Here is a 21675-nt window from a genome sequence, read left to right as displayed (position 1 = left end):
CGGCAAGATGTGTAATATTCTCGGCAAGTTTTGTTGCACGTTTGGACAGTTAAATTTTTCTTCTAATGGTATAAATATTTATGACACCTTTGGAATATAGTGCAACACTATAAAAATATCTATAGGGATATTGGGATGACGAATAGCTTTGCCTGTATATAAATAGGGTTTCGGATTTTATTTTCTCATTATTTTTGAACGTCTTGAAGTAGAAGAGTATCTTGAGTGTTTAGTTAGTGAAAACAGTTTGCATCTATAATCAAAATGTCGTCCGATGAAGAACCGAGTACAAGTGCGCCAAGTGCAAAAAGAAGAAAATACCAACAATTTTATAAGAAAGAATGGGAAGAGGAATTTCCAGGCTGGTTGCAAGTTGGTCGAAAAGGAATAAACAGCGCGTATTGCAAAATTTGTAATAAAGATATTAATATCGCGTCAGGGAAAGACGCTTTGAGGAAGCACAGTTCTTCTCAAGGACACTTGGCATCATCGAAGAGTTTGAAAGCACAACCGAAGATATCCTCGTTTACAGTGGCAAAAAATCCAATTCCAGAAATACAAGTTAAACAAGGTAAGAATGTTTTATCATCTTTTGAAGAATACAAGCAAGCATTTTTGAAAAGTAGAAACGCCCTTATTATTAATTACTTTTTACAATTTCAGGAGAAATAAGATTAGCTTCATTTGTGGCCGAACATAATCTACCGTTTACCATTATGGAACATCTTCCGAAGCTGATCCAGGCCGTTTGTCCAGACTCCAAAATTGCAAAAGATCTGAAATGTTCCACAACGAAAACACACGCAATCGTAGATAATGTATTAGGTAAATCTAGTTTTGATATTTTATGTGAAGATCTGCGAAAAAATAAGTTTTCACTCATTATAGATGAGTCAACTGATCTAAGCACAACCAAACATTTGTGCTTAGTCGTGCGATATGAAAAGAAAAAACGCATTAGAGATTGTTTTTTGGCTCTTATTCGATTAGAAGCCGCTAATGCAGTCTCCTTATTTGAGCACATCGTTAATTTTTTCAACAGCTCTGATATTCCCTATAAGAAGAATTTGATAGGTTTTGCATCAGATGGCGCAAATGTAATGATGGGGCGCCATAACTCAGTAGCAACAATGCTACAAAATGAAATTCAGAATATTTTTATTCTGAAATGCACCTGTCATTCTTTTCATCTTTGTGCATCATATGCATGTACAAAACTGCCAAGATTTATTGAAGATCTAATAAGAGATATATACAATTATTTTGCATCGAGTCCAAAAAGGGTTTCAGAGTTTCAGAGCTTCCAAGTCTTTTGTGACTTGAAAGTACACAAAATACTCCACCCTTCTCAGACTCGTTGGTTGTCGGTACACGCCGCAGTGAAAAGGGTGGTAGAACAATTTTTTGCCCTCAAATTATTTTTCATAGACCAAGTGTCTATGAACGATCATATTTTGGCTGCAGAAAATATTCTTCAGAAACTGCAGGATCCAACTAAGTTATTATTTTTGGAGTTCTTGGACTTCGTTCTTCCTTTATTCAATAATTTAAATAAAGAAATGCAGGCCGAACACCCGAAAATACATATTTTGTACGCAAAAATATCAACCACGTTGAGAACATTTTTCGATTTTTTTTTAAAACGGGAATATTTAACCAGTACGGTAATCGAAAATGTAGATTTTGAAAATCCTAATAATTTCATGAATATCGATGATATATACTACGGAGCTGCAGCGTGCAATACTTTACTGGATAATTCGAATTTAACCCCCGGTCAGGTCAATTTGTTTAGATGCAGATGTCTCGATTTTTACATCGAAGCATGTAAGCAAATAACTGCGCGCTTTCCCTTGAAAAATAACCCGCTCAAAGGTTTGGAAATAATCGAACCTAATAATGTAAAAGGTGGCAAAACCGCTTCAATTATACCAATGATTCGATTATTTCCAAATATTTTACAGAATAACCATTATCAAACAATCGACACCGAGTGGCGCATTTTGAGAAATTGCGAGGAAATCAAAAACTTTCCTGATAATATAGAGGAGTTTTGGGAATGCGTTAGTTGTTTGAAACACGGCGATGATACGCAAATTTTTCCCCTCTTAACAACAACTATTTTTAATATTTTATCCCTTCCCCATTCATCCGCGAACGTGGAGCGCATATTTTCTCAAATTAATGCGATGACGACGAAGTTGCGGAATAAATTATCAACTGACTCCGTTTCTAGTCTTTTACATACGAAAAGATTATTGAGCGGAGCCAGTTGTTATAATTTCGAAATTAGTTCGAATGTGACTGCTGTCATGAGTAAGGAACACTGGTATGATCCAAAGAAAAAAGAAACAAATGAATGAAATTTTTAAATGTTGTGAGATACCTTGTCAAATTTGTTGTTTCATACTGTATTTATAAATAATGTACCCTGTGCCTGTGAAATTATGTTTTCATTTTTTAATTTTAATTGTGTAATTGTATCATATGTACTGTATTTTTAAGTTTTTAAAATAAAGAAATTATGTTGGACATCGGTTTTTTATGGAGAATAATTTAACTAGCAAAAAAAAAACAAAAAGGTCAATTACTTATCGACAACTTATCGACAACACTCGAATTCGAGTATCTACCGATTTTCGAACGAATATACCGATTTTCTTTGGTCACCCCTACCGATATCGCAGTTTGACGTTCGAGACCACTGGACCACAGTCACCTACCCCGTCCTAACCCTGTTGTAACCCGTCTTCATTTTCCTGTGTAAAGCAGACTTCTGTCGCCTGGCTCTTTGGTGAACCAAGACCAATCGTCAGGAGTCTAGAAGTCTTTCCGCTGGTAATGCTTGGCGTATATACCCGCGGTTGCCACGGAGAGACCACAGTCACCTACTCCGTCCTAACCCCGTTGTAACCAGTTTTCATTTTCCTGTGTAAAGCAGACTTCTGTCGCCTGGCTCTTTGGCGACCGAAGACCAATGGTCAGAAGTCTCGAAGTCCTTCCGCTGGTAATGATTGGCGTGTATACCCGCGGTTGCCAAGGGGAGACCACAGTCACCTACTCCGTCCTAACCCCGTTGTAACCAGTTTTCATTTTCCTGTGTAAAGCAGACTTCTGTCGCCTGGCTCTTTGGCGACCGAAGACCAATGGTCAGAAGTCTCGAAGTCCTTACGCTGTTAAATCTTGGCGTGTATACCCGCGGTTGCCAAGGAGAGACCACAGTCACCTACCTCGTCCTAACCCTGTTGTAACCCGTTTTCATTTTCCTATGTAAAGCAGACTTCTGTCGCCTGGCTCTTTGGTGAACCAAGACCAATCGTCAGAAGTCTCGAATTCTTTCCGATGGTAATGCTTGGCGTGCATACCCGCGGTTGCCACGGAGAGACCACAGTCACCTACCCCGTCCTAACCCTGTTGTGACCCGTTTTCATTTTCCTGTGTAAAGCAGACTTCTGTCGCCTGGCTCTTTGTCGACCGAAGACCAATCGTCAGAAGTCTCGAAGTCCTTCCGCTGGTAATGCTTGGCGTGTATAACCGCGGTTGCCAAGGAGAGACCACAGTCACCTACCTCGTCCTAACCCTGTTGTGACCCGTTTTCATTCTCCTGTGTAAAGCAGACTTCTGTCGCCTGGCTCTTTGTCGACCGAAGACCAATCGTCAGAAGTCTCGAAGTCCTTCCGCTGGTAATGCTTGGCGTGTATAACCGCGGTTGCCACAGAGAGACCACAGTCACCTACCCCGTCCTAACCTTATTGTGACCCGTTTTCATTTTCCTGTGTAAAGCAGACTTCTGTCGCCTGGATCTTTGGAAAACCAAGACCAATCGTCAGAAGTCTGGAAGTCCTTCCGCTGGTAATGCTTGGCGTGTATACCCGCGGTTGCCAAGGAGAGACCACAGTTAGCTACCCCGTCCTAAACCTATTGTGACCCGTTCTCTTTTTCCTGTGTAAAGCAGACTTCTGTCGCCTGGCTCTTTGGTGAACCAAGACCAATCGTCAGAAGTCTCGAAGTCTTTCCGTTGGAAATGCTTGGTGTGTATACCCGCGGTTGCCACGGAGAGACCACAGTCACCTACCCCGTCCTAACCCTGTTGTGAGCCGTTTTCATTTTCCTTTGTAAAGCAGACTTCTGTCGCCTGGCTCTTTGGTGAACCAAGACCAATCGTCAGAAAATATTTGTATAGGCAAGTACTGTATTTTTTTCCAATCTATCGAGTATGCAGGATTATTCATAAAGCAATTTCTGTTATGTTACTTCCTACCCAGTGTCATGTAAATTGAAATAAGTGACGCTCGAGTCAAGCAAAGTGTAACGCCTTTTTCTCGGGTATCTCGAGCGCCAGCTATTCTTTAAAGGGAAACTGGCAAACCTACCCTGGTAGCTACGAGCCGAAGACAAGGTTCCTTGGTGTCTGGAGTGTTAGCGACAACCAGTGAAAACCAAAATCAGCGTATACAAATTTTTTTTGTCGACTCGTAAAAGGAAACACAAAAGGCACTTTACAAAATCCGTATATTGAAAGATTCGATGAAATAGGTTGAACAGAAACAGTCTATTTAACAAGGTTTTTCCGCGGAATCAGATACAAGCAACAATTAGGTGGTAAAATTACGTCGTGAAACGGACGGAATTAAACAGGTCAACGTGGTACGCTGTTTACGGACGTGTTCGGCAGCCAGAACCTAAGACCCACACTTAACGGTCAAGTATCAGACCTCAGCCAGGTTAGAGGATGAAGTGAGACGGCACAGACTTACGACGGTTCACCTCTAGGTGCGTTCTGCACCCCCTGAGTATCCACGCCAGCGGGGTATCGTACTAGTAGCAGAGGTGAAGGTTGGAAAGTAAGGAAGGGTCGTCACCCCCAAGTGTGTTCGGTACCCCCTGAGTATCCACGCCAGCGGGGTATCCTATTAAGAGTAGGGTTGGAACTCAAACTGTGGTTTGGGCCGGGTGCAGTTGGACGCTGAGGTTTCAAGACAATAATTGCTGAGTGTTGTCTTACCTATCGTTTCTGGACGGGCACTTGCAGTCAGAAAGGAAAATAATCAAATGAAAATAAAGAAAAATTCTATCCGGAATAGCCAAAAAAACTCAACTTAACGGCAGAAAATTTAGTCGCAGAGGCGATGTTCAAAAATCGAGGGTGTTATGATTTTTAATTAAAGAGTAGTGGACTGTATTAAAAGATAATTGAGTTGGAGATGGTATAAAAACATTTATTAAGTATCATTCACAACCATAAAATGAATATGTCACCTGCATGAAGCTAATACAGTAAAAAGCAACTAATATTAACCACATCTATAAACTCAGAGAGACAATATCCAATTGAAAACAAGAGATGGTCCAGAGCAGTTCAAATGAGAAGTCACTTGATGTCAGACTTAGACGTTGAGGAGTTCAATAAATTCAATATCAACACAACGGTTACACAGTGATAGGGCAATCAATTGAAAATTGATTGCGAGAGCCTCCTTTTTCTATCAGAAAACGCGAAGGTTAGAATACTGAATTTTAAAGAGAAGACACGAGAGTACAGAGAAATAGGCCCGAGGTGAAACTGCAATGTCTAAGTCTGATCATCAACGAGAAATCGATACATTAAATTTGAGTTGATCAATAATGTTAATGTAAGTATGAGCAGAACAAGAGTAGCACAAGTTAAATGAGAAGCACAGAATTAATGAATTTGAGAAGCACTAGAATATTAAAAATAATATGAAAAGGGCAATAAATTCTAATTAAATGAGAAGTTCGATAATAATTAATTAAATGAAAAGGACAATCATAATTAATATGAGAAGAACATAGTATAATTCATATACATTGAGATGATCTTGAAGAGTGCAAAAATTTATCAATGAATTCAGCATTTACAGAGACGAACTGCTTACAAGTAAGCACGATTAGAACGTTCATCAGAAAAATAGAAGAAACAATTGATAAATTAAGAGAAGTCATGAGAGTACTGAGTTGAATAAATCTCTAATCGTAGATTTTGAGATGTGCTGAAGGCTGAGAAAACTAACATGCATGTTGAGTCCGATGAATGAATATAGAAGAGAAACAATGAGAGTACATATTATAAAGAGTAGACCATACCAAATGAGTAGACATGAGTGTTCGAGCAGACTTTCCAGGGTGGAGCCTAGGTCGAGGTGTATCGAGCATTTTCACTGATCGCTTAACGAAACTTGAGGTGTTCATATCCTGTTCTGAGAAAAACAGCTACATCCAGGGTCCACCCTGGAGAATATGAGGATTCACTCATCTGAAACTCAACACCATGAAGTAGTCATATGTATAACGAGGTGATCATAAGAGTTGTTATAAAAATGATTAAACTGATTCTAATAATAAAGAATATTAAGAGAAGACAATGAATCAGATATCAATTTTATGGAGATGAACTTGAGAAGTTTCAATCCTGGTGCTACATACCCATTTTCATGTGAGAAGATCTAGAGAGGTCTGAAAATCTATATAAATTATGAAATATAATAAAATATATAGTTTTGAGAAGACAATAGTTCGATTTGAGTTGAGTAGACATTTCAATTGAGCAGTTCTCGTAAGGATTCGGAATCTATTTCTAGATTCTGAATCTCTTGCACGTGGACTTAATTTCTTCAGAGTGAAATGGTCATGAAAATGGTGTAATTTATAATTTTGAGCAGTCTGAGAGTACGTTACCTTATGAGATGAACAATTTAGCACCAGGATTGTGCGAGAAGACTTAAAAATTGAGAACAACTAAAAGAGGTGAACTTAAATTGAGGTGTTACAAATCACATTGATAGCAGCGCGAAGTTAATTCAACGGAGCTAACAAAGAGAATCTTAAGAAAATGTGTAAATATGTGGTTTTTCACTCCTGAAAAACACTGAAAGTGGGGCCGCTGCGTCGTTCAACCAGCGCACCGCAGAATCGTGGTACCATACGTGGCCACCGGAGCTGGTCAGGAGCGTAGACTAGAGAGAGGTCGGAGGGGGGCTTCGCTCAATTTTTAACAGGCGTACTAAATATTTGAGCCAGAAGAAATAGAGCATTGAAGTTCGATTTTTTCGATAATTTTCAAAGAACGTGATATTTTAAAAGCGTTTTCATGTTGAGTGAATTGAAAAGAAGTGCGTTGAAATAGCATTCAATACATACCATATGTTCCATTTCGGAAAATCTCCATTTTATGAGAAGGCCAATGTGAGCTTGGACACTCGGAGTTCTTTATGACCGCTCGATTTGAATTCTATGAAACTTAGTTAAAGAAATATCCAATATAATCACTAATCAGTTTGATGAAATATAGATACATAAAGACTCAAACTTTGAATTCTATAAGTATAAGAAAATAATCAGTGCAAAATGCAGTAACCGTGATAATAAATCAAACTTGATATGACAGAAAAAATTTCACGCAGGTAGATTAGGTATTTGATAGTTAGTTTCATAATAGACAAGTTGAAATCGAGAGAGATTTTAATATCATTCATAGGTATTTCAGAAAAAATGTGTTCCACAATTAGCAATATTTCAGGAGAAGCGTTCAAAGATTCCGAAGGAAAAAAAAAGGTTAGTAAATGAATTTCAGCTTTTCATTTGGATATGTGAAAAATGATTTCACATTAACTTTGCTCGTTGGATCCACATAAAATCTTCTTGCTTTCTCAGATTTTTTTTTATTCAAACGAGGTATCTAGTTTTACTAACCAAAAATCAGATTTGGAATAGAGATTTCCACTTTAAAAACAATAAGAAAGGATTAATAAAAATCTCATATTTATGAAGTCACAAAATTATGTCCATCAGTCAGTGTTGAACAAAAAAGAACATTTTCATTGATCAGAATCATTATGAATAATTTTACGACGTTCGATTTATCTGGAATATTCTACTGGATATTATGCTTTAGACTCATTGTTGAACTTAACTAGTTGTAGTGATTAATAGGCAGCGAAATTTTGAGCTATTCCAACAAGATAACTCCAAATGTTGAAATTTTGAGTTATCCAGTTGTAGTATTAATGTCACGGTATATTCCTTTCGAAACCAGTCCCGTGTGCTCCTCCATCTCTTCTTAACTTCTTCCTCTGAAAAAAAAATATATAAATTCAATGTTTGTAATGTTGATAGCTACAAAGCAAATGGTAACAATCAACATTCATAATATATCAATATTATAATTATTATTATTATTATTTACAAAACAAGAGTTGAGAATGATTCTATAAACTCAAAACAAATTGTCTACGAAAAAATGCTCACATGCTGAAATTGCACACAGAAAAGTAAAAGAAATCCATCACGACATCACTGCGAAGCCGCACTCCACCCGTCAAAAGCGTTCTTGAAAGCATTCACCGATGCAGCACCGACCACATCCACAGGTAAACGATTCCAAGCTTCAAACACCCTATTTGATAGAAACCTCTGGCGATGGGTTGTTCTGAATTTCTCCTCCAAAAGTTTATATTATATCTATGTCCTCTGAGATCATTTAAATTTCTCCTAAACATGTCACAAAACCCTTCTCCGAAATGACTGCGAAGGGAAAGGTATGTTATTATCAGATCACCTCTTTGGCGTCTGTTTCTGAAGGAGGGGAGGTCAAAAATCCTGAGACGATCCTCATAGGAAGGACGATCCCGTCGATAGGGAACACGCGTGTTCCATGATTGCACTGACTCCAGTCAGTCCTCGTCATGTTTCGTAGATGGCCCACGTATTCAAGTATCGGTCTCACATATGTAACAAAAAGCGTACGAACAGTAGAAACATCGGCACCGCCGAACATCTTGTTGATACAATAAGTCAAGCGTTTGGCCTTGGCGCAAATATATGAGACATGCTCAGACCACTGCAAATTCTCAATCACCACCAGCCCAAGATCGCAGTAGCTGGATACAGTTGTCACAGATTCACCATTAATATTATAAAATACCCTACAAGTGGATTATTCCTTCCTATATGAAGGACGCAACACTTATCTACGTTCAGAGGAAGGCACCAAGAGCTAATGAGGTTCAGGTCGTATTGCACACTCTGGGTCTCAGTGAGGGGAAAGTTATAGATTTTTGTATCGTCAGCGAACATGGAGCATATCGAGCGGAGCAAACAGGGAAGGTCAGATGTGTATAATAAAAATAAGATTGGGCCGATTATGGAGCCCTAGGGTACACCAAAAGTAACAGGCCTTTCTGTGGAAAATGATTCACCGACTCTCACTTTATAGGAACGACTGGATAAGAAAGCCTGAATCCAAGCTAGTAAATACCCCCTTGGGCCCAGATGTTGGAGTTTATGTAAGAGTATTCGATGAGGCACTTTATCAAAAGCTCTAGCGAAGTCTAAATACAATACATCAACTGGTACATCCATGTCCCATGCTCTCGTCCAGTCATTCAGGCAATTCAACAGGTTGGTCAAGGTCGAACGTCCAGAAATGAAGCCATGTTGTTCCTTAGGTATCAACTTATGGGTTGAAGCAAATTGGACGATGTGATCGCAAATTATTCTCTTCAACACCTTGGACACAGTGGAAAGCAAGCTGAAAGGCCGATAGTTTCGTGGGGAAAACTTGTCACCCTTCTTGAACACCGGAGTCACAGAAGCCATAAGCCAGTCTACAGGAAGCTTAGAGTCTTTAAGTGAGCAGGGAAATATTCTACAAAGAGGTGAGGCTAATGTGTCGGGACAGCGTTGCAATAGTATTCCCGATATGCCATCACAACCGGGAGCAGAATCAGTTTTTATACGCTTCAAATATTTCCTGACTAAACCGTCATCAATCTCGATGTCGGAGACATCCACCTCACAACGGGGCGTCCGGACGTCAGGAAGTGGGCCATTTGGCTCCATGGAAAATGAGGAGAAAAATTCATTAGCTAATTCATTCGCTAATTCAGTGGAGTTGGCACATAAATTATTTGATTTGTTTCGGACTAGTGGTTCCCCGACATAGATGACCTAACGTACTTAAAAAAATCCTCTTCTTGTTCTTCGAAGTAACTATTTTTTTTTCAAAGTCTCTTTTAGCCTGGTGTGTACCCTCAGCTACGTAGTTTGAATAATAACGATGAACTTTGTAATCTTCATCCGATCTGGTGCGAAGATACCTTTGCCAAAGTGATTTTTTCCTCCGAGCCATCCTAAGGATTTTATCATTTATCCAAGGTCGAACTCTGTTACATCCTACTACTCTTATAGTGGTGCATGCCTCCACAACAAACGGACGAGATCGAGGTCGGATGAGCAAGGCCGTGGACGGTAGATACAAGAAACAAAGAGAAATGAGAATGGGAAATTCTGAGAAACAAGTTGTCGATACCTGGCCAATCATTATGAGAAATCTCAACTTGAAATGACTCTAAAATGGTGTTTTTCACATAGATACAGACCCCACAGTACCCTACTGTGACTTTACTGTCATCACGGTATAGAGTATAATCAGGAATCGAAATAGTTTGGTCACAGATAGTTTTTTTGAGCCAAGTTTCAGTCAAACAGAGGAAATAAGGTCTGTGGGCTTGCACGTAAGTTGAAATTTCTGAAAATTCAGATGATAGAGACTGTACACCAGTGGCCATATCTGAAGATCATTTAGATTTTTGAGTTCGAAGATCGCGTTATGGTGGGTCTTGAAACAATTTTAGGAGCACCTTTCACATATTTTATAGTTAAGTGACCTTCACCATCTGCCTGTCTCCTCCTCAGCTCCTCTCGGAGATTATTCATCTCCATCACTTGACCCCTGGTTTTATCCTCTTGAATGATGATCTTACGGAATCGCTGGCTTGCATGCAGACGCGATTTGTTCCTTGAGAGGTTTTTTACAACCTCTGGATTGGAGAACTTCATCTTCAACCACCCCGGTTTTGCACTATCCCTTGCCGGCAATCTTAAGGTGTCCTACTCGCTGAACCATAGATTTCATCCACTATCTCTGCTGCTACAGCGGCATCTCGAGAACCTCCAGGCTTCTCAGGTACGTTCAATGTTATTATGTTATGGGATTTATTCACTCTTTCAATCACCTCGGACACGTCGATAGACTGAGAACTAACCCCGGAAGTGTCGGAAACAAACCTCGAATGAAGGTCAGAGACCTCTGCAGATATATCCGATATCTTACTCGATAGTGCCTCGTGGTTACGATGTAGGGAATTAATATCAGATCTGTCAAGCTTCAGCGCGGATTCATGTTGTGATATTATCTCCTGATGTTTCTTCGGGGTGGCATTACATTTTGCGATCTGCGAAAACAGGTCTTTCTGCCTAATTTCCATGCGTTCTATACTAGATGACATACCTTGCATCATCTCCATGAGAGCGTTAAAGTGTTGAACGGTGATAGGTTCATTGGTTTTGTCCTCCTTTAGCGTTTTGCCCGGGACCGTCTGGCCCGTATTCAAGAGAGGCAGTGCTCGAGAGCCGACAGAACCGCTACGCAGTAGACGTTCATTCTTGAAGCATGAGGGGCAATTTCACTTTTCTTTAGACTCCTCAAGGGGGTGTAAGGGGAAAGGATGCGTTTCATAGCCTCTCCTCTCAAATGCCAACCTCACCTACTCGCGGTGCACCCTGTTCTTACGAACGAGGCTCTGGCGACCGAACATGAGCGGTATAACTCTGTTTCCCACAATTACGTAGCCTAAACATTGGCTTGAGCAGGAAATGGCTCTCTGCGTTGCTCAAGTTACGTCTCAGACCTTGTCGTCTCAGGATGCCTGTGCCACAAGATAATCTAGTCGTAGCCGCAACCAAAGTTGCACTGACAGCGTTACCAGTGCAGCTTTTGAACACCTTCTAACGCAGCTCCTACAAAAAGATGGATCAGTCGAACAGGACAAAATTCGTATCCGGAGGTAAAATACCCTCCCATTCGGATCTCCGGGGGAGGGTGCCTGAGCGAGTGAATCATCGAACAAACACCAATGAAAAGCACATAGCTTTTGCAGCATGGAACGTCAGAACCTTGCTAGACAACCCCAAGGCCGACCGACCAGAGAGGCGTACTGCCCTAATCGATAAGGAACTGCAACGAACATCCATTGCAATAGTTGCTTTAAGCGAAACACGCTTTTCGGACGAAGGTAGCTTGGTAGAACAAGCGTATACTTTTTTCTGGAAAGGCTTGCCGGAAGGCGAAATCAGACAACATGGCGTAGGCTTTGCCATTAGAAACGACCTGGCCGCCAAACTTACCGAAAATCCAGTTGGTATCTCAGAACGTTTAATGACCCTACGTTTTCCTGCAGCGAATAACACGTTTGTGAACATCATTGCAGTATACGCACCCACTTTGAACTCCTCTGACAACTTAAAGGACACTTTTTACGAAACACTCGTTGCTACATTAAGTAAAATCCCAAAACGGGAACGAATTATTCTCCTTGGAGACTTCAACGCTAGAGTGGGCAAAGGTCAAGACTCAGAACTATGGCCGGGAATAATAGGGAAACACGGCACAGACAGCATCAATTCGAATGGAGAACGTCTGCTGGCTCTTTGTGCAGAACACAATCTGTGTATAACGAACACCTATTTTATTACGAGACCCAATTCAAGGGGGACCTGGCGCCACCCGCGCTCAGGGCATTGGCATACCCTCGACTATGTGATCGTGAGAAGGAAAGATCTGAAAGAGGTGTTGGTCACTAAACCCAGAGCAGATCTGGAGTGCTGGACTGATCATAGGCTAGTAATCTCGAGAATGAAAATCTCAATGCGCCCAAAATACCAACGCAAGCCGAAGTATCTAAGAGAGCGCCTTCAAATATCCAAACTACAAAACCCTTCTACAAAGGACAGATTCACAGCTGCCGTCAAAGATAGCCTAACACCACCGGATTATAACGACGACATTGAGACTCATTGGCTCCGTTTCAAGTCATCCCTTACAAATACAGCGAAAGAAATACTGGGCACAGAAAGCTCCCGAAAATCCCCAGACTGGTTTGCCGACAGCGAAACTTATATCGCACCCCTTTTGGACGCAAAACACAAAGCGATGAAAACCGCAATTAACAAGCCTGGCGATGTTGCAGCCCAAATAGGTTTCATAAACATAAAACGCGAGGTCCGTCAAGAAATAAGAAAAAATCAAGGACAGCTGGTGGAAAGAAAAAGCTAGGGAAATACAAGCTTACGCCGATAACCATGACTACAGGCGTTTTTTCGAAGCTATTAAAACTGTTTACGGTCCAAGCAGAAAAACTAGCTTTCCTATAAGAGATGCTCATGGAGCTATTCTAACTGATGATAGAAAAATTCTCGAAAGATGGAAGGAGCATTACTCACAGGTCTTGAATCAAAATAACGACTCGGATTTATCCATTTTAGACCTGCTCCCCGCGTATAGTCCGATGACATCGCTTGATGACGAAATCTCAATGTCGGAAATCATAAGCGCGATTAAAAATATGAAAAATGATAAGTCACCTGGTCTAGACGGCATTCCGGCGGAGATATTCAAAGCCTTGGATGAGGACATTGTCAATAGTCTCCTAATACTATTCCGCAAGATCTGGGAACAGGGAGATGTGCCACAAGACTTCAGAGACGCTTTAGTTATCAACCTCTATAAGAACAAAGGCGATACGTCGAATTGCAACAATTACAGGGGCATATCGTTGCTTAATGTGGCCGGTAAAATTCTCTCGAAGATTATGGCTAATCGTCTGGTTCCACTATTAGAGAAGCTTTTACCTGAATCCCAGTGCGGCTTTCGACCAAATCGAGGTACGGTGGACCTAATTTTTACACTGCGACAGCTACAAGAAAAGGCCCGTGAACAACAATCAAGGATTTATACAGCCTTCATCGATTTAAGCAAGGCATTCGACTCGGTGAATCGGAGAGCGCTATGGAAAATCATGGCACGTCTTGGAGTACCCGAAAAATTCCTAGCAGTGTGTAAAAGCCTTCATACCAACAACACCGCTAGAATACAGCATAATGGCTCTACAACCGACCATTTCTCAACCAACTCTGGAATAAAACAAGGCTGCGTATTAGCGCCTTTACTGTTCAATATTTTCGCCATAGCTGTATCGATAATTGCTGACATGAGCATGCCCGTAAGAGGTGTTGGGATAAGATTCAGATTTGATGGAGGCCTGTTTAACCTGAAGCGCCTCAGAGCAAAAACCCGTACCAAGTTTATCACGGAACTTCAATATGCAGACGACTGTTCACTCATCGCTAGCAGCTCAGAGGATCTACAGATAATGATGGACACCTATAAACATATATACGAAGCTTTAGGCCTTAGACTCAATATTGACAAGACCAAAATCCTGGTAAGTCCGCCAGAAAGCCTTCAAACAGATATCAGCCTGGACAATGAAACTCTAGAACAGGTCGAGCAGTTCAAATACTTGGGAAGCTTCATAAATACTAGGGCTAACCTTGACACGGAAATACACAACCGTATCAATTCGGCATCATGGGCATTCTGGAAGCTGAAAGACAGAGTGTTCCAAAATCACGACCTCAATCTGAAGACCAAGACAGCTGTTTACAGAGCAGTGGTCCTCCCAACGCTTCTTTACGGAAGCGAAAGCTGGACTCCCTACAGGCGACATATTAAACAGCTTGAACAGACGCAGCAACGTCATCTAAGACAGATAATGCACATCAGATGGTTCCACAAAGTTTCGAATGCAGAAGTCTTGCAGCGCGCGAGTTGTACAACAATTGAGACTCAAGTAACGAGGGCCCGACTCAGATGGAGCGGCCACATTCTGAGGATGCAGGACACAAGACTCCCCAAAATAGCTCTATACGGCGAAATCACTGAGGGAGCCCGGAAACCAGGAGGCCAGTATAAGCGGTTTAAGGATACACTACATCAATCCCTAAAATCAGTCAATGCTAATCATAACTGGGAACAACTAGCGTTAGACAGGTCACAGTGGAGGTCTTTGGTCCACAGTTATAATGGAGAATCGAGAAGGATACAGCGGCGGCCAGATCTGGTTGGAGACTATCCATGCCCTGAGTGTGGAAGGATCTGCAGGTCACGGTTGGGTCTCTTTAGTCACAGGAGGGCACACAGTCGCAACTAGCACTGAGAAGTTACAAGTCTGTTCAAATTTATTTATTTTTTTTTTCTTTTTTTTTCTTCTTTTTGTAGATTTATTCCCGGTAACGGGATACAGCAATGAATGAATGAATGAGACTCCTCAAGGAAGACTAGTTCACGGTCAGTTAAATTAATACAATCAGAATGAAAGTTTTTGAGGCATTTATTACATGAGATTGATCTTGCAGAATTCCAAATAGTAGTGGCGCAACCGGAGCAGCTTCTCGGCATTATTATTCGAGTTAAAAAACTTGGATAAGGAAAAACAAAAAAAAAACAGACTTTTCACTCTCTTGGGCCGATAAGAAAGACTCACACAAAAAAGAAAGGTAAGCCTCGGAAAAAGGATATTAGAGAGATGGAATTAATATACGTTGCGAGGACAAGTAGAGAAGCTGCCTTTCAGTAACTAATAAACGACGAATATCAGATCATAAGCTGCGGCAGCCGCTTCAATATTTCCTACATGCAACGGAGAGCGGACAATGTTCCCGATCGTTAATTGCCGCATCCGCTCCGAGTTAAAGAATGAACTATGTTATCATTAATAACAGTTCTTTATTGGAACAATCCAAAAGGCCATCGACCGAAGTCCTTCAGCCACTATGTTATGTTTTGCAGGGCGCGCTGATAAGAAATCTAAATAAAACAAAACTCGGAGTAAAGAAAAACCGAAAATAACAAAATGTAACCAATTCAGAACCCTAGACAACTCGCAAATAGAACGAAAACAACTTTTTACCTGGTAATAAAAACTAAAACTGAAAATACACTGCTAATACTAATACAAAGTGAAATTTAGGAGCTCCAATATACACGTCTGTCTTCAACCGTGAACATCAGATATTCATCTTATTCCACGCCTACTTTTGTTCCTTTATATTCAAAACGTTCTTTTCCTCACAAATATTTAGCAACTGGGGCATCGGAGCATCATTTAAAGCTTTGTCCTATTCTTTCCGAATATCAGATGTCATTGTAGGACGAATTGTTCCCGAAACTTGTTTAGTCATATGAGAATCGTTAAGCAATATGCATATGGCACATTTCTAAGATGCCTAAAACGAACTGGTGTGTGCACTTGTCACTTTTTGCAATCATCAACATTTCAGAAAATCGGGGATATGGGATCAGTTTCGTGGCGGCGCCACCATGTCATTTGTTTCGTTCTATCCTTGTTCTACCAAAAGAAGTCTAATGATACTCTCTCGTTTTATTTTGTTTTGCGTTGATATCGAATGTCGATCAACGTCCAACGAGTACAAAATATGAACTTCAACTGGTGCATTTTGTCAGCTGTTAAGGAGTATTTGTGCTTTACAGTTCAATTTTCGTTGTTAAAACAAATTTGTCAATATTTCAACACTATCGAATAAGGGTTCGAATGAGGATTTACTGTTCTTCAAGATAATTTCCGTTTGACAACTTGAATTCGTGAGGGGGGTAATTCAATATGATTTTAATAAAACACAGTTAATTGGTCAAATATCCAATATATTCAGTTGACGGAAAGGAAATTTTCACTATATCTACTCAGGAAGAATATTTGAAGTAACAGACTCGAATAGATTTATGTATTTCTGATTCTCAATACCTGCTCACAATTCACATTACATATTTCCAATACAGTTTCTTTGAAATATTGCTGAAGTTTCCATAAAAGCTATATCGGTCCCGAATGTTCGTTCATCTGATTTGGTTCTGCTTCAAATTCCAACAACACCGAATTCTTAGCTGTAGTTCTTGATTGTCCATATGGAAAACTGAACTTACTGAACGACATGTTGAATAAATTAATGTTCTACACCCCTTTCTCGAAACTGATACATTTTCACGAACCAATAATCGCTTATAAATACAACATATTCGTACGTCGTAGGAAATTATTTTCAAATATCAAATGACAATGCTCTGTCAAATTTTAAACAGCGCTACCTACAGTGGAAAAAACGAAACTGATCCCAAATCCCCACGAAATTAGAAACAAAATCGAATCAGTGAATACACCAGAGTTTAAGACATCTTACACATTTGCCTCTGATGAGCAAGTTTATTAAATATCAACAGAATTTTGGGAGAAATGGAAATTTCCGAATTGTGTGGGATGCATGGATGGAAAGCATATTCGCATCAAATGTCCACAGCATTCTGGTACGATGTTTTATAACTATAAACATTTTTTTTTTCTATAGTTTTGCAAGCTGTAGTTGGACCTAACTACAGATTCATTTGCATCGATGTTGGAGCCTATGGAAAACAAAGTGACAGTGGGATATTTGATCTTTCTAACTTGAACGAACTACTTCAGCGTGGTGCTCTCAAAGTGCACTCTGAGGAAAAATTGCCCGGCAGTGATTTGCGTGCACCTCATGTGATAATCGGGGATGAAGATTATCCTCTGAAGCCATATTTAATGCGTCCTTATCCTGATAGAACTGCTGGACCCGATGAACATATGTTCAACAAACGATTGTTCCTTGCGAAACAAACTGTAGCATTTGGTATCATCAGTAATGAATGGCGCATACTTCTAAAGGCAATAGGTTACTCCACAACGAGCAGATGTAATTATTAAATGTATATGCTTATTGCATAATATCATTATAGATAGGGAAGGGTTAGAACCATTGCATCAACAAGCAAGCGATAATATTTCGAAAAATAGATTCAATAAATTTAGGACTCTAGGTCAGAACAGAAGTTCTTTGAGAGCGCGTAAAGTGGGAGAAACTTATAAAAATTATTTTGTGAACAGATCAGTTACGGAAAAAGATATCTAACTATGCCTTGTTTTTCAATTCAATATTTCTTGTTTCGTAAGGTAACGTTAAATGAAGCAATATAGATAATGAAAATAATAGCAATTAGTATAAATGTAATAAATGAATTTAAAAATATATACATATAAGATTATGAATTTGGTTTATTGAAACAAATACACAAATTGATTCATCTGAAACAATGAACTTTTATTATTCACAAATTTCAGCAAATTTAGTGAAATAAACAGACCTGAAACAATGAATCGACAATTAAATGTTATTGCTTCATCTTCTTGAATACACTTCTAAATAATTCGCAGTGAAGATGGCTACGAGTAAAGATGTTGTGAGTGTCGTTCCTCGGAATTTGTCATTTAGATGCGCTGATTGTGATCGCCCTATGTCCAGGGTGGGTTTAAAGTGCAATTTATGCCCCAATGTCTTCCATAGTCGTTGTGGATCGCTAAATGTTGTGGTCGGGAACTACTCATTCCTTCTGCGGGTAACAAATCTGGTGATGAACAAGATCCGCGATCGGTGACAGTCATTGAAGCTGAACCCAAAGCTCCAGTTGTTGATGTGGAATTTTCATCTCACGAGTTTTTGAAAAGAATTGTGGCTGAACTAGAGGACAAAAATGGAATTCTTGCTGAGAATAATGCACTCCTGAGATTCAAGATCTCTGTCTTGGAAAAACAACTTAATGAAAAAACTGAAATTATTTCAGACCTGAATAAGAAGTTGGAGAACTCTACGAAAAAATCTAGTACAGATATCGCCGCTTCAGGTAAACAACAACAACACATATCGTCATCACGAGTCTTATCGGATGTCAAAAAAAATGCGGCACCTGAACGGAACAAGCGTCTTCAATCTTCACATGTGAATCGATCAAGTCATTCACCTGATACTATAAACAATCAGATTACCAATGTTTATGAAAACTCAACCTCATCAGCGTTGTCTGTAGTTGATTCGAAAGGTTATTCCGATGTTACCAATAGGAATATAAATAATCCTGAGAGAGATAATACTGATTGGTCAATAGTTACGCGGAGAAAGGAGAGGAAAAGTACACGACGTACATTTGTTGTTGGAAATTTCTCTTCTTCTTTCCTGTACGGTAGAAGAAATCATCAAATACAAGGCTTTACACGTCCCAAACCTAAAGCCAACAACTACTACTGAGGATCTTACGGCTTTTCTGAAGAATAACTTCACGGACGTTAAATGTGAGTCCCTGAAATATAAATACCCAGAGAGTTATTCGTCATTTAAGGTTTTAATTCCTTCTACTGAATATGATAAAGTAAAGGTTGAATAAAATTGGCCCAATAGATGTAGCGTCCATTCTTTTTACCAACGTAAGACAGACATTCAGGATCGCTGAATTCAAGCTTTTCAGATGTCCACGTTGACTCGGAGGGTGATATGTTTAGATTTCGGCTAATGCAGCTAAATGCGCGATCACTTTCCAGCAAAATTAACAATCTGAGTGTTCTTGTGTCAGATAGCAATCCATCTATTATCAGTATTGCTGAACATTGGTGCGAAGACATTAATCTGAGCGTCATGTCGATACCTGGTTTCAAACTAGTATCAAGTTTCTGCCGATCATCACGAGAGCATGGTGGTACTGCCATTTTTGCCAGATCTCGTCTTCAAGTGACAAACATGGACATTTCCAGGTTCTCCGTGGAAATGGAGTGCGAGTTCTGTGCGGTAAAGGTAGTTTTTGATAGTGTGAAAATATGTGTTTTGAGTGTCTATAGACCTCCTTCAGGAAGTGTTAACATCTTTCTTGAAAGGCTCTATCATGTTTTAGACTATTGTATTAACTCTGTTAATTTTTCATTTCTGTGCGGTGATCTCGATGTTGATTATTTGAGCGATTCTAGAGATAGAGATCTTATGGTTGATTTATTGCTTTCTTTCAATTTGAAGATATCTTCTTTACTACCAACTCGTATTTTTACGAATGCAGCAGGGCATACTTCCAGTACAAAAGTTGACTATACAATTACTAACACTGATTTGAGTCAATGTGAGACGAAGGTGTTTGAGGGTCATTTTAGCGATCACAAGATAGTATGCCTCGATTATTTCTTTCACACTAGTGTTACAGTTTCTACGAGAGCACAAAGATATACCTTAACTAGGAACATAACATCTGTAACTTTACAAAATCTTGTAATGGAGATTTCACATGCCAATTTTGATAATGTATACACTGCGACTGGTACTGACGAGTCTTTTAGTTCTTTCGTTGACATTGTGCAGTCTTCAATAAATAATTGTTGTCCACTAAGACACCAAGATATTTCTGAAAGGTCTAATGTGAAATGGTTGACACCTGAAATTAGGCTGGCTAGTCAAGAACTCAAGAACCTCTTTTGGCTGCTGAAAAATTGTAGAACTCAACATGCTTTGGAGGTCTATAAAAAAGCTAAAACCGACTATAATCGGCTTCTCAAGACTTCAAAACTAGAATACCACAGCAATCTCATCAACCTTTCAGATAATAAGAATAAAGCTGTTTGGAAAATTGTGAATCAAGAAACAGGTAGACAAAAGCATGATGATGTTATTCGTTTGAACATGAACGGTTTATTAGGTTCGGATTCAGATGTGGTGGCTGATGCCTTCGCGAATTATTTTTCGTCGATTGCGAAAACTTGCATTTTCGAAAATTATGGAGGTAATATATCTCAGTTCTCTACACTAAGTTCAATTAAAACTGAAACTTTTTTTTTCTTCCAGTAGATAAATATGAAATTATCGATGTGATCAAATCGCTCTAGAACAAAAAGAGTTGTGGAGCTGACTTTGTATCAGCTAAGATATTGAAGGAAATAGCGGAATCTCTATTATCTTTTATCACATGTCCCGAATATTTAACCGAATTAGTTGCAAACTTACATTTCGTGAATTTCAGTCGGAATCCCCCATTTTGAATGGCTTCCATGAGTAGTTCTAGATGTCTTATATGTTCGTCGAATGTCTTTGAAAAAATCAATATATCGTCAATGTAGTTGACAGCAAATTTGGTTAATTTGTATTTTCTCATTATGTTCCCCAAGATACGTTGGAAAATAGCTGGAGCTGTTTTCAATCCAAACGGTAAACAGGTCCATTGGTAGTGACCCTCTTGTGTTACAAATCCTGTTTTTTGCCTGTCTCGTAACCTTAATGGGATGGACCAGAACGCTGAATTAACATCTAGTATCGTAAAAAATTTGCAATCAATTGTTTTCTCCATTAAATCTTCTATCAAAGGAAATGGTTGAGATTGTGGAACAATTATTTTGTTCAAATTTCTGAAGTCTGTACATAATCGGCTCCTTTTTCCTTCATCTCTTTTAAATGCTAACGTTACTGGTGCCGCGAAAGGACTGTAAGATTCCTCAATCAAACCATGCTCCATTGTGATACTTGTTTTCTATCTCAATTTTAACATTTATTGTGCATCTACAGGGTCTTTCACGAGGAACCTCACCCATATTTATACGGGAAATTACTGAACGTATTTTCATGACATTCAGCACTTATAAATATTTCACGATGCTGATGAAATCTAAAATATTTTCAAGGCATGAGCACCTCCGGTTTTTCCGGAAATGACGTCAACTTCCGTTTTTCAAATTAGAACACCATTTTTTTATTGCAGAAATAGATTCCTTAGAAAATTTCAAGTTATTTTGATGTAACATTTTTCAGTTTTGGTTGGAAAATTCTCTCTGAGCGGGAAAATTCGAAAAAAAAATCGAAAATAGAGCTCCGCTGAAACAAGAATAACTTCGAGGTTTTTGGATGGAAAATTTTCATTTT

General features: G+C 39.4%; 1 protein-coding gene across 1 annotated transcript in view; it reads left to right on the top strand.

The window, feature by feature from the left end:
* Positions 1-264: 264 nt before the first annotated feature.
* Positions 265-21675, top strand: part of LOC123322369 — a 31576-nt gene continuing 10165 nt past the window's right edge. The window contains exons 1-4 of the mRNA XM_044910313.1: positions 265-571; positions 664-825; positions 17278-17649; positions 19358-19569. Of these exons, the coding sequence (XP_044766248.1) occupies positions 265-571; positions 664-825; positions 17278-17649; positions 19358-19569 (1053 nt within the window). The remainder of the gene's footprint in view (positions 572-663; positions 826-17277; positions 17650-19357; positions 19570-21675) is intronic.

Source organism: Coccinella septempunctata, chromosome X (genome assembly GCF_907165205.1).
Source record: "Coccinella septempunctata chromosome X, icCocSept1.1, whole genome shotgun sequence".
Classification (NCBI taxonomy): Eukaryota; Metazoa; Arthropoda; class Insecta; order Coleoptera; family Coccinellidae; genus Coccinella; species Coccinella septempunctata.
This window is presented reverse-complemented; position numbering and strand designations above follow the sequence as displayed.